Below are 15,849 nucleotides of genomic sequence, written 5' to 3'. Positions count from 1 at the left end.
TATGCATGATAGAGATTTGTGTTAAGTTCAATATTTAAGGTTCTAAAGCATTCGGTCACATATTATATGATGTATAAAAGTAGCTGCTTATCATCTACCAGGAAAGCTAAAGAATTTCTCTTGTTACCATCAAGTTATGCTCAATTCATCTCCGCATCATGGCTGGGTGGAGAAGCCTCTTCATGACGTTTCCTGAGCTCAGTAAATAGTAGAAAAAGAAAAGGCACACACCTGACAGTCCATTTATTTGCTGAGAAGCCAGACAGAGCAAGGGCCCCATCTGCTGGTGCTGGCTAGAACAGCAGGGAGTTAGAGAAGGGTGTGGTGATGAAGGGAACCCGCACTGATCTTTTTCACGGCCAAGTAGTCCGCATGTTGCTGAGAAAAGCCTACTGTATGGAGCATGGCTTCATTATTCTTAGACACAAAAGGAAACGGGTTTCTAACATTGTCCATGATTCCACATCCTCAGGCTTGTTAGTTCTGTTTTATATTAACTGAACGGCTCCAGAAGCAACAAGAGGTGCAATGGTTTTGTACCGGATCAAGTGCTGTGAGCCCTCCTCCAAGTCAATAACATAGTCTCTGAAAGAAGAGGAGAAGTTTTATGTACAGAATTTAGCTACTCCTCCATGGGGAAGTCACACATGCCACTCACCTCTGCTCATCTGCTTCGGGTTCTACTAGGATGTTTTCTTGTCGCTCCTTCACTCTCAGAAACACATATGAGTCTAGGTCTGGTTTGGGAACTGCCAGGAAGAGACAAATGTAATCATAAAACAGCTGACATGTTCAGTATGACGAAGGTCACTAGGGTTAATGCTATTGAGACTGGTGATGAGGAGGGAGAGGTGAGGGGTGACCGACAATGTGGAGGGGACTCTCCTATGCAGCAGTTTCCTATTTTGAAAGGGGTCCATTCCAAGAACCCCATTGGATAGTACCAAACCTTATATATACCTCTCTTTATGTACATACTTATGATAGAGCAATTATACTGTAATAAAGTCAGTGTGGCTTCTGTTATTGACCTGTACCCACCTTATGCTTGTGATGAGAGGACATAATGCCTACATGATAAAGGAGATAAATTACTTACACATTATGAGATAGTTTGGCTACCGCTTTAACACAAGTACTAAGGTAAAGTATCAGTGATCTGGTGAGACTTCATAATACTGTTCAGAACAGCAGAGGATTAAAAACAAAGTATTTATTTTATGTGTATGAGTGATTGCCTGCATGTAATGCCACAGACACCAGAAGAGGGTGTTGGATCCCTTGGAACTAGAGTTGTAGATAGTTCTAAATTGCCATGTGGGTACCAGGAATCGGACCCAGGTCTTCTGTAGGGGTAGCGAGTGCTTTTAAGCACTGAGTCATCGCTCTAGTCCCAACAGCTCAGGATTTAAAACTTACAAGTCATTTCTAGAACTATCCAGTTTGTATTTTTGGAACATGGATAACTATAGATAACTCATCTTGAAAAGTGAAGGCACAGCTGAGTGGAAACCACTGCACACTATGGAAGATACAAATAAGTACTGACACATCTCCCCAGATGAGGCGGTAACTAAGCTGCAAGTGGAACCTCACATTTGTGGCATATACTTTCAACAGTGTGGACAAAGGAGCAGATGTGCTTTTTTTCTTTAAATAAAAGCCCAGGGTTTAAAGATGAGAAATGAGGCTGACATAAAATATACATGAAGATCTAGGAGCTTATATACAGGTCAGCTTGGGTTACAGGTGAGTGCTGAGTTTTAGACAGAGCAGTCTCTCAACGACGAAGGCTAAGGAACTGCTGCTCCCCTTCCACCACCACTGCTCTGGTTTGCTCCGGGTCTCACAGGCTCGACTATATCCCTTTGGAATTCATATATGCAAGTTATAATTTCTGGTATTTGGAATGGAACTATGGAAGAAGGCTTTTAAGAAGGTATTTAAGTATAAATGACACCATTAAGGGTAGGTCCTAAGTCAATATGACCTCTGCTCTGATAAGAGGAGACTAAAACACAGAAGGCTATAGTGACTTTAAAAAGAGGCCCGAATGCTTGCTTCTTCCCTTTGCTATGGAGGACACAGAGAAGGACCATGAAGGGGACAAGTTCTAACTAGAAATCAGGTCTGGTGCCTTGATTTTAGATGTCCAGATGTCAAAACTGGGAGCTGTTCAAATGTACTAGCACTTCCCTTACCACAGGTCTCCTGGTGCAGCACACATGCCAGGGCAAGAGATGAGGGCACCACTGTATGTGTGGCCTGGGGACACTGAGCGCAAGCTTGTCTTATTAGACTACACTGTAGCAGGCTGTGAAGCCCAGGGACCCACAAAAGCTTAGCTGGCCAATCTTTAGAACAGAGCTGAAAAGTCCTTTCTAGAGGCAGAAAACTGTTTCTAGCTTCCTTTGTAGCCACCATATTCTAAAACCTATGAAATCTGTGAGGCCTGCTCCCCTAGAACTAAGAAAGATTCAGGACCCTCCAAGATGCTCAGAAGGTATGTGGCTAAAGAAATGAGAAAGTCTGTATCTGGGGTAGCAGCCACTTACAGGACACAAGGGGAGTACTGCTAAAACAGTGGCCTTGACATCTAGTTTTGATTACTTTGGTTTTTAACCAGAACCCTCCCTCTTTTCTCCTCTTACCTTAGTTACATATTTTCCTATACTGACTAAAGAGCGCTGACTCTCAGGTGTCTGAAGATGACTGGGATGTATATTATGGTCCTGATGCTGATCTGGAAAAGGCAACTTTGCTTACCTGCCCTCAAGAGGTCCACTTTCTGCAGGTTGGGAGGCATGTGCTTTAAGGCAACATTTTTAAGATGGGTCTCTGTGTGATCCATATATCTGGAACAAAGAAATTCAAACTGGGGAAGTAGAAAAAGACAAGATCTCCTGAGTAAATTGGAAGCATGGGGACCTTGGGAGAGGGTTGAAGTGGAGGGGAGAGGCAGGGAAGGGAGCAAAGAAAAATGTAAAGCTCAATAAAATCAATAAAAAAATATATATAAAATCTGTCTCATCTGAAAAAAAAAAAAAGAAATTCAAACGGCTCTGGTGTGCAGCAACAGGAACCACCAGGGCTACCAGGCTGACCACTGTGGACAAAGCCCACACGGGACGCCAAGTGCAGAAGCCATTCCACACTTCGTGTTCACTTACTCTTTGACAAAGACAAACTCCTCTGGAGACAGGACGGAAGGCTCCCCCACAGCGCGCATTTTCTCCTTTTCTAGGATGTGCGGGAAAAACTTCTCTATCTATAAAGATAATAAAAATGAATTCATCATTTAGGGCTCATATACTTGCTTCCTTGATCTCAGTGCCTTGCATATACTAGGCTAATGCTCTACCGCTAAGCTATACCAAGGCCAGTTTTATTTTGTGTGTGCCTGTGCATGCTCATATGTGTGTGGTGGGAGTACACACATGTATACGCACACAGGTACAGGCAAGGAGGCAACCTTGGGTTCATTTCTCAGGAGTCACTGATGTGGATTTTGAGACATTGTCTCTCACTGTCCTGGAGCTTGCTGAATGAGGTTGTCACTAATTTTAAAGTGGACAGGAAAGGGCTACAGAAATTTTTCAGTGGTTGAGAGTATTTATTGCTCTTGCAAAGGACCTGGGTTCAATTTCCAGTACCCACAGAACTGCTCACAACCATCTGTAACTTCAGTTCCAAAGAATCCAATGCCACCCTCCAGCCTCCATGGGCACCAGACAAGAACACCGAATAGTATGCAGGCGAAATACCCATATGGGTAGTAGCAGCAGCAATAACCAAACTGACAAGGAACTTAGTATGTGGCTTGGTGGTAGAGCACCTATCTAGCACGAATAAGGTCTAGTTCCTCAAGAACTAGGGGAATGGGGTTTAAAAAATAAATCAAACAAACAATAAGCTTCCAAGAATTTAGAGAAAGATTCCAAGACCTCAAAAAGGAAAACAGTTCAAAGGGCGAAAGTTATTGAAAAGAAATTCTAAAAATACTGTATCTGATACTAAAGAAGAGAAGGGGTATCATTTAATATTTATTGTTCAGGTATGAGTTGAAACCCATACAAAAGCTGAAAAAATATATACAGAATATACAGATGTAAAAATGACATTTAATTATAAGAATATCACCAGAAATAAGATATATAGCTTGGAAAACAGTAATAAGACCTACAAAAGCTCAACATCAATAACAAGATGACCAAAATGAACAAGCAAGCCTGGGAGGGACTGGCCTGCAGTGTGGAGTAAGCACTGTCATGCCTGTTAGAGAGAGGGGTCTAAGAAACTGACAGTGGCCAGCAGGGACAGAGGGCCAAGACCGGGAGCAACCACTGCCCTTTAAACCTACAAACCAATTTTTAAACTTTTTTCCTTGTATATTATTTTGTAAAGTTACCTAACCTTCAGGCATGGTGTTAAAACCTACAATCTTAGCACCCAAGGACTCAAGTTAGAGGTAGTCCTGGTTACACAGAGACTTATCTTAGTAAAGGTAAGGTCTGATAGCTCTGTGATACCTTTTTAGAGAAACCAATCCTATCAGTGAACTGAGAGGATTAGACATGGATGAATAAAGCGCATCCAGGGGATTTGATGTCCTCTTCTGGTCTCTGAAGGCACCACGTATTCACATGGTGCACATACATGCAGGTAAAACACTTATACACACAAAAATATTTAAATCGAAAAGATAACACTTAAGAGACTTAAGTATCAAAGTCCTAAATTCAGGGGTCAAAACCCAAGTCATATAAGGACATCATGGCGCCCGGTTGGGTAATTATACTTCAAACACTTCAGGATGGTTCAGTGCACAAAGACCTTACTGAGATGAATCTAGTTGTCAGCTATGCTAATGTTATCTTAAATGGTGCCCATCCACCTTACATCCTCAATAATGGATGTGACTGTCCTAGTCCACTGTAGTTTCATCACTTCTGTGGACGAGGACAATCAGATAGCCAGAGTTCCACACTGAGACCCTGTCTCAAAAACAAACAAACAGTTTCAATTTTATTTCTGTAAGTCAGGCCGCCACAGGGCTATAGTAGAATGGAAAATTATCATAGCCCGTTTGATAGATCTAAATAACTGGAGAGGCTCTCACTAGCCAGGCGGCTCTCTCCCGAGGAACTCTATCTTTAGCTCTGACTCATTCGAGCTCCACAGGGCACCACTGTCATCAGATAAATTAGATTTAAAATATGTTAAATTTCCTTTTTTCTTTCTTTCTTTTTTTTATCTGTTTTAGGAAGGGAAGAAGGGGTAAAGAAAGAAAAGGAAAGAGCAGAGAGAATTAGAGAGAGAGAGAGAAGGGGGGAAGGGGAGAAGTGCAGAGAATGGAGAGAGGCAGAAGCTAAAATATGTTAAATTTTCCTGGGCTTGTTCAACCTATAGCTTCAGCTACACTTCCCAGAGTGTAGCCTCCGTATTCTCTGGCTTTAGTGATGCTGGGCTCTTAGAATCTGGAGGCTCTGAACTTCTCCCCATGCTATTCAATATTTCAAATTTCACTGGATTAACGCCCATCAAACCTTCATGAGTCGACACCGCAAGTAGCTGCTAAGGACATAGCGGATCCTCTCCATCTCCATTCGATGAATGCTGACCTTCAGATCCCCCCTTTGAGCTCTTCTGAGATTGTCTTCCTATTATAAGAGAAATTTAAATCACAATGTTCAAACACTAAACAACATAAACATTAGCAAAGTCAAGGACCAAAGATTATGCCGTTCTAAGATAACAAAGAACTCCATTAGGTAACTGTAATTCTTGCTTGATACCTGTTTCGTTGTATGTAATCTTGCTATGTCAAAATTAAAACCTTCCTTTTTATTTAGACAGAAAAGGGGAGGTGATATATGTTGTAAATATGTTTTATTGCCAAGTGGCGATACACAGATTAATGGAGATGGGTTAGTTAAGGATATAAGAATTAGCCAGAAATACCCTTACGCTATTGGCCAAACAGGATTGCAAATAATATAGCTTCTGTGTGGTTATTTTGGGAGTCTGGGCAAGTGGGAACACAAAAGTGGATTCCTACTATAGCAATAAATTCCATATATATATATATATATATATATTCATCTTTCAGTTCTCTTCTTCTAGAGAACCTTGACTAATACAGTTGGAATGTCTTTTAAAGTACTGGGCTAAATCAAACAAGACTTGCTATCAGAGCACCTTCCACTATCCTGACCAAATGCTTTTAGCTTTCGCCTCCTCTGCAGCTGAGACAAGTAACTCTCACCATGTGCTCTAGCTGTTCCATGACACACTCGACAATTTCAGACTTGCTTTCCAGTAGCTCAGGTGCGAACTTCTCATTCATCCATGCCTAAAACCAACGGGAAAGATTGTGACACAATGGAGCAGAACACACTAGAGACAGCTCACGGGCCCATGAATGTTACACGCATCTCACACACAAGACTAGCAGATGGGATAGCGCATGCTTTACGGTGGCCTTTCCATCTCTTCTTTTAGGGAGGAAGCTTTATTCAACTGAAGAAAACGTTTAAATCACGGTTACTTCATTCGTCACCACGGTAACTTCTAAGTAATGCCACTTGGTGCTCTAGCCTTACCTGTCACCTGAGAGTATCAACTGGGAACACATTTCTACTTCCTTACCAACAGGGAGCATCATCAATTTTCTTCCTTTCTCCTTTTTTGAGGCAGGAGACCAGTTGCAGACCAGACTGGCCTCAATCCCATTGGCCTGCTGCTGCCTTCTGAGTACCAGCATTAAAGGGACATGCCACCACACTTGGCTCACACTTAATCTTTCTAATAACTTTTTTGTTGTTACTACTTAATCTATTAAGAGTGTGTGTGTGTGTGTAAGAGAGAGAGAGAGAGAGACAGACAGACAGACAGACAGTCACAGCACATGTGTGGCGGTCAGAAGACATCATGTAGGTCCCGCTGGACAAACTCACGTTGTTAGGCTTGGAGGAGTCTTTACCCACCGAGCTACCTTGCTTGCCCAGAATATTTATCTTTCAATTACAGGAGTTTCAATTAGCTTAGTTCAGATTTATATGACAATCACACCCAACCTTTTTGATTTGCTTACCCAATTATCTCTGCTTACCCAATTATCATCATGACACAATAAATATTGTGTTCTGATATAACTGTAAATTTTACTTCAAGCTTTTCTAATAGTGATACATCTATATAAATAAATTCGTTGTAAATCTGGGGATGAACCCAGGGCTTAGTGCATGATAGGGCAGTTCTCTACCACTGAGCTATACATACTCCCAGCCTCCAGTCAGAATATTAAATATGTTCATCATTGTTACGAGCTGAATTTTGTTCTTCAAAATCTGTGTGCTGGCTGGGTTCTGACTCAACAGCAGAGTAGTTGCCTAGCATGTGCGAGCTCATTGGTTCTGTCTTCAGAATCACAAAAACAAACAAAAATTCCTATGTCGTGATCCTAACCCAGTGGCTCCAAGTGTGGCTGTTTGGGAACAGGGCTTTATGGAGGTGAAGCTGCTAATGTGAGCTCATTAGGATGGGCACCTAATTCAATGTGACCTGTCTCCTTTTCAGAAAACCAAATTCTATCACCGCTACAGCCAAGAGGTCAGATCAAGTGAAGACACAGGAAGAGAGCCACCTGTAGGACAAGGAGAGAAGTCCCAGAAGAAAGAAACCATGCAACAACTATGGGGACACCAGCCTCTTAAATACAAAAATAAATCTCTTGGGTAAGCCACTCAATCTGAGCATGATTATGTAGTTCTGGCAAACAAATGCAATCACGGAAATGAGAAACAATGCACTGCAGGAATTTTTTTTTTTTTTTTTTGGTTTTTGGTAGCTTTGAAGTCTTTTAGACTGGGCTTGCCTCGGACTCATAGAAATCCACCAGTCTCTGCCTCCCGAGTGCTATGATTAAAGGTGAGTGCTGCCATCACCCGGCTTGCAGTAAATCTTTTAAACCTCTTATTTAAAATACATCTTCCCCTTTCCTTTTCTCCCTCTCACCCCTCCCATATCCAATCCCCTCAAAAATTCATGGCCTCTTTTTAAAAAAAATATTTATTTATTTATTATGTATACAATATTCTGCGTGTGCCCGAAGGCCAGAAGAGGGCACCAGACCTCATTTCAGATGGTTGTGAGCCACCATGTGGTTGCCGGGAATTGAACTCAGGACCTTCGGAAGAGCAGGCCGTGCTCTTAACCCCTGAGCCGTCTCTCCAGCCCGCATGGCCTCCTCCTAATTATCATTACACATACATGCAAATAAGCACACAACTACAAGCTGCCTAGTTCACCTAGTGTTACTTGGATGTATGTTTTGAGGACTGACCATTTAGTATGGGATAACCATAGGGATTTCATGCCCAAGGAAGACTAATTCTCCATCTCTGGGCAGTTGTCGACTGCCTGCAGCTAGGTTAGGGGTGGGGTCGTATATGATTTCCCCCACTCCTGCGGGGATGTCAGCTGGTGTTGTCATGCATGGTTCTGGCCTTGTTTAAGCAGCCACAGTCGTATTATTGCGCTTTCAAGGGCATAGCTTCCCTGTCATATACAGAAGACAACTGCACAGCAGATTTCCTGGTCCTCTGGCTCTTAACAATCTTTCTACTCCCTCTTCTTTGATGTTCCCTGAGCCTTAGGGGTAGGGGCTGGGTTGCAGATACATCCACTGGAGCGGGGTACCCCATGGTCAGCTGTCCTCTAAATACCATTCAAGAGTAGATGCAGGGCTGGAGAGATGGCTCAGAGGTTAAAAGCACTGGCTAATCTTCCAGAGGTCCTGAGTTCAAATCCCAGCAACCACATAGTGGCTCAGAACCATTTGTAATGAGATTTGGCACCCTCTTCTGGCGTACAGTCATACATGCAGGCAGAATATCATGCATACTATACATAAAAAAAAGAGTAGATGCAGCGCATGCCCCAGAACTTGTGGGGGATTGTAGTGCATGTTTTACTGACAGCACACAGGTGGCAAAGGCAGGTGGTCTCTGAGAGTTCAAGGCCAGCCCTATCTCAAAACCAACCAACCAAAAAACCCCAAGCATTTTCAAAACTCCTAAACAACCAGTTTAATGAGATTTTATATATATATATATATGAATGTATGTATAGTTATATGTATAATTATATATAAGACTATAATATAATAACATAAAACCTCATAAAATCTTTCTATAAAGCTAAGTTACTAGAGCACAGAAATAATCATTGCTATTATGACTGGAAGGTACGTTGGTATTTTTTCTGCTAAATCAGACACTCTCCAGTGAAAAAAGAAACAGGCAATAGAGAACCGCAAACTCCCACCACACACATCTTTATGTCCTGAGAACACCACTGTGGTGCCCTTGTGAACTGTTCTACTAAGCGGCGTTACAAACGCTGCTCTTTGGAAATAACCCTTCGGCGTCCTCATTTTCTGAGCCCTGATATTGCCCACCTGGAGTGAGTTAAGGCCTAAGAACGGGGCATAGGGGTCCTATTTGGGGTGCTTACCTGCTCCAGCCTTTCAATGAGCTCTGCAGGAGTTAGGACCACCTCCTCACTACCCCCATCAGAGTCCTGTTCATGGAGATCCAGCTCCTCGGTCATGGTTTCTGAACCAGGAACCTAAGGAGAATAAATCAACACCCTGTCACGTTTTTCCCATTCACTTGCAAATGCCTTTTTAGGGCAATGTTTACTGGGGCTGGAGGGCCACTAGCCAGGGATGGAGAACTCACAGACTAATTTCCAGTGTTGCACTTAGTCCCTCAAGAATTGGGTCATTTTCTCTAATCCTTTCGCACTGCACGGGCTTGGAACTAAGTAAGCATCTACCATACTAAACGGCAAGTGTTTCTTTTCGTCCCCAGTAGCAGTGGGTTTTTTGTTTGTTTGTTTGTTTTGCCTTAGTGGCCCAGATGTGAAGCTCGCATCGCGTTCTGTGTCTGGCACAGCCAGTTCGCGGCTACAGCTGACCCATGTCACCCGGGCGCTCCTACGCTCACCTCACAGCAGTCACTTAAGCGGCTACGCGGAGCGAGAATTCGTCTTCCCTCCCCTTCCGGCCCACACGCTGGCGGAGAACCGCTGGCAGACCCTCCACCGGCGGCGGACTCCGGGCTGGAGCTCCGGCGGAAAAGCCGCTGCGGACCGCTTGCCCAGACTCGGCCTCCTGAGGTGCAAATCCCGCGCTTCTATCGCAAACTCAGCGTCCACCGGAATGACGTCAGCACGCTGGGGAGAGCGTGCACAGCCGCCTCCCTTTACCCCGCCCACCATTCGCAGTGCAACGGAGCGTACTTCCGGAAGGCGGTGGCGAAGGCCGGGAGTGCAGGCTTGGGTAACGCCAGCTCGGGCTCGCCACGTGGGGGCGCTCACCACGCAGCGAGGGAAGCAGGCAGTGCCGCCTGGCGGCCGACCCGGGCAGCTGCCTGCTTCCGTCTATTAAAATCGATTGCTTCTCCTTTGCGTGGCTCAGCTACACCTTCATCTGGAGGCCCGTGAGAAATGCGGATTCTCAGGCCCGAACTAGACCAATGCATCAAATTCCCCTGATTGCTATGCAGGCGGTTTGCTTCCATTCAACATAGAGAGAAGGAAAACAAGTGTGTGTGTGTGTGTGTGTACGTACATATATGTATATGTGTATGTGCGCGTGCACACACACACAATATTGGGTTATTATTTCCGTTGTCTGGTTACCAGTATTTCTTTGAATTGTAGATGCTTTTCTCTCTGACATATTTTGTTCTGTGCAAAATGTCAATTTTGACAGTTCTAGATTTGTTTATCTGTAGATTGGAGGACTGGGAAATTTCCTATGCCATGTTGACCAACTGGAAAACAAGGGAAAGCAAGCCGTTAGATTGATATTGCCTGGATTATCATAAAAATCACAGGTCTGGGGATATAACTTAGTTGGTAAAGCGTTCACTTTGTAAGCAGGAGGGCCTGAGTTCAATACCAGAATTTGCATAAATGAGTCGTGGCGGCACACATTTGTAACCCCAGCACTCTGCAGGTGGAGACAGGAAGATTCCAGGGGTTTGTGGGCCAGCCACTAGCCCCATCAGTGAGCCACAGTACCATAGAAAACCATGACTAATGAGCCCAATAAACTCATTGGTTCACCAGAGTGACTGGTTTAACCTTAGAAGGAGGGGGAGATGTGACTTCACCCTCTGGGAAAAAATTTTAGTAACTGTGTGTGTGTGTGTGTGTGTGTGTGTGTGATTGCATGTTCATGTTTGTGTAGGCATGTGCCACATATGTACATGGACGAGTAGAGGCCAGAGGTCAACAACACTGGTTGTTTCCGTACATTGCTCTCCACCATTATTTTTTTTTTTATTATTTTTTTAAGATCGTTTTCTTACTGAATCTGGGATTCTTTCAATTAACTGCTCTGGGTGGCCAGTGTTCTTCAGGCTTCCCTTTTCTTTCCCAGTTCATGGGTTATGTGCGGTGTTGGGGATCCAGAATCAGGTCCTCATGTGCAACCTTCCTCTTCAGCCTGCTGACCTTTCAAAGGTCTCACCTGTCACTGAGAAACTTCCCTCCTTTGACATTTAATGCGGATTGGCTTCAATGCCAAGCCAGTTGCACTATCATTTGATAGATTCATAAATATAGATGTTGAAGCTACATACAAGAGACCCCACTGTCTGCCCTTTGCATTCTTTTGTACAGAAATGTTCTCTGTTATTTGAGTTGTTCTTTTTGATAATGGAAGAATGCCTATTCTCTATCTAGGAGTCTTCCTTTTTAGTGTGCGTGAATTCGGTGTATGTGTATGGTGCGTGCTCACAGCTACGGGGGCAGTGGGGACCATCTGCCTACCCATAGAGACTAGAGGATGCTTCACCATTCTCTGCCCCATTCCCAGGAGAGAGGGTCTCTCGCTGAACTTGGAGCTATGCTGACATCGAGGAAACCCCAGTGATGCTTTGGTATCTGCTCCCCACATGACTGAGGTTATAGGTGTGGGTAGTCATACTGAGCTTATTAATGAGGGTGCTAGGGAATTGAACCCCAGTCATGATTGCATAGCAGGCACTCTTACCCGCTGAACCCCTTGTTTATCCTTAAGGATTTATCTTCTTTGTTTTATTTGTGTTAGGTGTGTGTGTTTGCACAGGAATGTGTGTGCCTACTGAAGCCAGAAGAGTGCATCGGGTCCTCATCAGTATGGGGCGCTGACAACCAAACCTCTGTCCTCTGGAAGAGCAGCAAGTGCTCTAAACTAGTGAGTTACCTAAACTTCCTCATTAGAGTTTTGGAGATGGAATCATATTGGAATTTTTATATGCAGCTATAAATTATGCATCTTGATACACTAATACTTAAAATAGAAATAACAGCAAGAATAGAAAGTTGCAGAAATTTAAGTTTTTGGTAGCTTACAGACTTTTGGCATTATGCCTGCATTTTTTCATGAAGTAATTGGTATTGACGGGGATGCAGCATGGCGGTACAGCACACTCTTGGCATGTGCCCTGGGTTCAGCCCCCAGCAACAAAATAAAACAAAGTCTCTTTCCACAGTTTATCACTAATGTAAAAAAAATTATATTTGATACAGGGTCTCATTATGTAACTCTGACTGACCTAGAACTTGGTATGCATATCAGGCTGGCCTCAAAGGAGACCCACTTAACTCTGCCTCCTAAGATGTAAAAATTTTAACATTCATTAAATAATAACATTAGATTATTTAATAACATTCTAATAACATTAGTAAGGTAAATAAAATTATATGTTCAGGGTCATAAATAATTATATTGATTTTTTATTGTAAAAAATCTTGGAAAAGATAAGGTAAATTCCATCTGCAGAGTAGCCCAGAGTGATAGACATTACTGTTTTTATCTTTAGTTATGAAAATGTCATTTTAGCTGAAAATGCTTAAGTTGGTGATGAGTTTGTGTTGTTAGACATTTTGAAACAAGAACCAGCAGCCTTGGCTATCTGGAACATTACAGTAGATCCTGTAACACAGTTGCCATTCTAGGAACTGCTCAGCCATAAACTTGGGTTGTGACCTAAGGAGCCCTGTGAATGCTGAGATCACCCTGGGCTTTTATCTGCTAGAGGGCTCCATCTTTAACGTTTACATTGAGGAATCCAGCTTTACCCTGGACACCTCTTTTATCTCACTTATGTGTAAGCCAGAAAAAGGTACTTTCCCACACTCTCCTTCCCTTTCTTTTCATCTGTCTTTATCATTTCCAGGGGTGGTGGCCATTCTGGATGTGGCAATTTACACAGACATACAAAAGGCAGTTTGTTGTGCATCCACCCCCTGTAGCCCCGAATCTATGTTGTCCTGGATAGCCTAGAACTCGCTATATAGACCAAGGTGGCCTAGAACTCACAGAGACCTGCCTGTTTCTACTGGGATCAGCCACTATACCTGACATACGAGTTATTGACAAACAAATAGTTTTTTGGGAGCATTTTCTAGACATTTTCAAAAGTACTGAAAACATAAAATATTCACATATTACCAACATAGGGGCAAAGATATAGCCCTGATACGGGAGAATTGTCTGTATTCTGTCAATCATTTTAATAAAACGTTGATTGGCCAGGCAGGCAGTATAGGCGGGAAAGCCAGACAGGAAGTAGGGGTGGAGCAAAGAGACTGGGAGTATTCTGGAAGCAGAGCTTCCTCAGCATTCCTGCGCAGACCACCGAAGAGGCAACATGTAAGCTGTCACACTGAGAAAGGTACTGAGCCCATGTGGCTAACATAGATAAGGATAATGGGGTAATATATGTTATAAGAGTTAACAAGAAGCCTGACCTAATGGGCCAATCAGTTTATAACCTTATGGAATCCTGTATGTAATTTCTCTTTGGGATTTGCCGGCTGTTGGGGTACCGGGCGGGACGGAAACCCCAACAAGCCGGCCCTCAGACATGTGTGAGGCTTATATGTGACCCTCCCACTAGTGTTGCTTTTCACATACAATTGTCGGACACATGTGAGGTTTATATGTGACCCCTCCCACTAGTGTGCTTTTCACATAAAATTGTCGGACACATGTGAGGCTTATTTGTGACCCTCCCCCCCACTAGTGTTGCTTTTCAAATACAATTGTCAAACATCCATGAGAGCAGGAATATGGCGTGGATGAGTTTCACACGCTAACCCTACACTGCACAGGGGCTGCATCTGTTTACATGTTCTCACATGTCAGAGTATGAGTTCTCCTTTAGCTGAGTTCCTTGACACTTGGTGGATGCCACTTTAGTAATCACCAAAACATTTTGAATATGAATTATGCTCACTTCCTGCCAGTGAATTAGTTTGAAAATATGAGGTGAGGGAACACACACATGATCAAAAACAATAGGATTAGCATCCAATATACTCAGTTTTAGGTTCCCTCTTTGCCTTTTTTTCTTAAGACAAGACCAACTCTGTGACACCCCTACCCCCCACAAAGTCTCCCTCTGGAGCACTCTGCTCCTAAACTCAAGCCCTTCCTCCGAGATCACAGGTGTGCCTAACCACACCCAACTTCAGAAATTCTTAAACAAGGTAATTTATGCATCTGAAGACTTTATTATTTTGCTGTGCTGGGGATGACGCCCTGTGCTGCATACATGCAAAGAGCTCTACTGCAGAGCCATGCCCCAGCTAGAATGAAGTAAAAAAAGCAATAGCAAAAAGCTAAGTGGATTACTAGGATCAATACTTGTATTACTTAGATGGTAATAAAACAAACAACTGGGCACAGTGGTTGGACCTGTATGCTAGTCCCAGCTGAGGCACAAGAACCACCTGAGTCCAGTTTAGTCATTAAGTTCCTATGAGTCTTTTTCTGTTTTGCAATGGATTGAACTGAAGACCTTATATGTGCTAGGCAAGTGTTATACCATTAAGCTATGCTCCCAGCTCCCTTTAGAACTTCTTGGCTGTAGGCAGACTTAACAAAATTGTTCATCTAAGTAAGGTACTTGAGGTAGAATATAAGGTTGACTAGCCATAATCCTTGCTTGGGTAACTGCAACCCCACCCATGTATTGATTTGGCATGGGTGGGGGTGGTCATACCAAAGCAAAGGCAGCAGTCAGAGGGCTACTTGTTGGACTTATTTACCATGTGAGTCCTGGAGATCCAGTTTGGGTTGTCAGGCTTGGTGGCATCTCTGAGCCATCTTGTCAGGCCCATATAACTCCATCTTATCTTGAAGCAAGCTATACATACCCTGAAGTATCCCAGAAGCTTGGCAGTCTAGACACGCTATCTTGCTAAGGCAAACACGCTGTGAATTAGATATTTGCTATCTTTACGTTTTAAAGTTTTGTGCATTGGAAAGTGTATGGCTACATGTATTGCTGTCTCCTCATTTCAATAGAAAGATGGCAAATTTTCCTCTAAGAAAATAAGCTCACAGCAAAATGTCAGAATAGACTGGATTTTGTATCCTTTTAAAAAATCTGAGTGCCTGTACCTGCCTAGTATGCATGTAGAGGTCAAATTGCAACTTGTGGATTTGGTTCTCTTCTTCCATCGAGTGGGTCGAGGAGACTGAACTGGTCAGGCTTGGGGCAAGTGTGCTGATCCACTAGCCAACTCACCAGTCCTATTCTGTATTCTCTGTAAATCTACCGTATTTTTAAAAAAGTCATCAGATGATCCAAGATGTTACAGTAATTCTGACAACGCTTTTCTAATGAAAACTATCTACTTATACTAAGTGAGGGTGGGTAAGATGGCTCAGCACAAAGTCTCCAGCTACCAACCTTGATGATGTGTTTGATACCTGGGGTCCACATGGTGGAAGGAGAGAAGTGACTCTGACCTCCACATGCATGCTATGGCACGAGCGTAACC

At 43.3% G+C, this 15,849-nt stretch overlaps 1 protein-coding gene across 1 annotated transcript; it reads right to left on the bottom strand.

Annotated features, from left to right (window-relative positions):
• Positions 1-226: 226 nt before the first annotated feature.
• On the bottom strand, positions 227-10,211 carry Gins4 (GINS complex subunit 4). The gene is made up of 8 exons (XM_048456374.3): positions 10,011-10,211; positions 9,517-9,630; positions 6,266-6,352; positions 5,547-5,660; positions 3,171-3,268; positions 2,767-2,855; positions 659-749; positions 227-585 (listed from the first exon to the last, which is right to left on the bottom strand). Exons 2-8 carry the CDS (start codon positions 9,610-9,612, stop codon positions 489-491), a joined length of 672 nt encoding a protein of 223 aa, XP_048312331.1. The 5' UTR covers positions 9,613-9,630; positions 10,011-10,211; the 3' UTR covers positions 227-488.
• Between the last annotated feature and the right edge of the window lie 5,638 nt (positions 10,212-15,849).

Source organism: Myodes glareolus, chromosome 23, assembly GCF_982192425.1.
Source record: "Myodes glareolus chromosome 23, mMyoGla1.1, whole genome shotgun sequence".
NCBI classification, from domain to species: domain Eukaryota; kingdom Metazoa; phylum Chordata; class Mammalia; order Rodentia; family Cricetidae; genus Myodes; species Myodes glareolus.
The sequence above is the reverse complement of the archived record's forward strand: the minus strand, read 5'-3'. Positions and strand labels throughout refer to the sequence as shown.

Bases quoted from the DNA above. Each gene is read 5' to 3' on its own strand.
- Gins4 (XM_048456374.3), bottom strand. From the start codon at position 9,612: ATGACCGAGGAGCTGGATCTCCATGAACAGGACTCTGATGGGGGTAGT. The intron at 6,353-9,516 runs GTAAGCACCCCA...CGTTGGTTTTAG, and splicing joins TCATTGAAAGGCTGGAGCAG to GCATGGATGAATGAGAAGTT. The intron at 750-2,766 runs GTAAGCAAAGTT...TCTTCCTGGCAG, and splicing joins AGTGGACCTCTTGAGGGCAG to TTCCCAAACCAGACCTAGAC.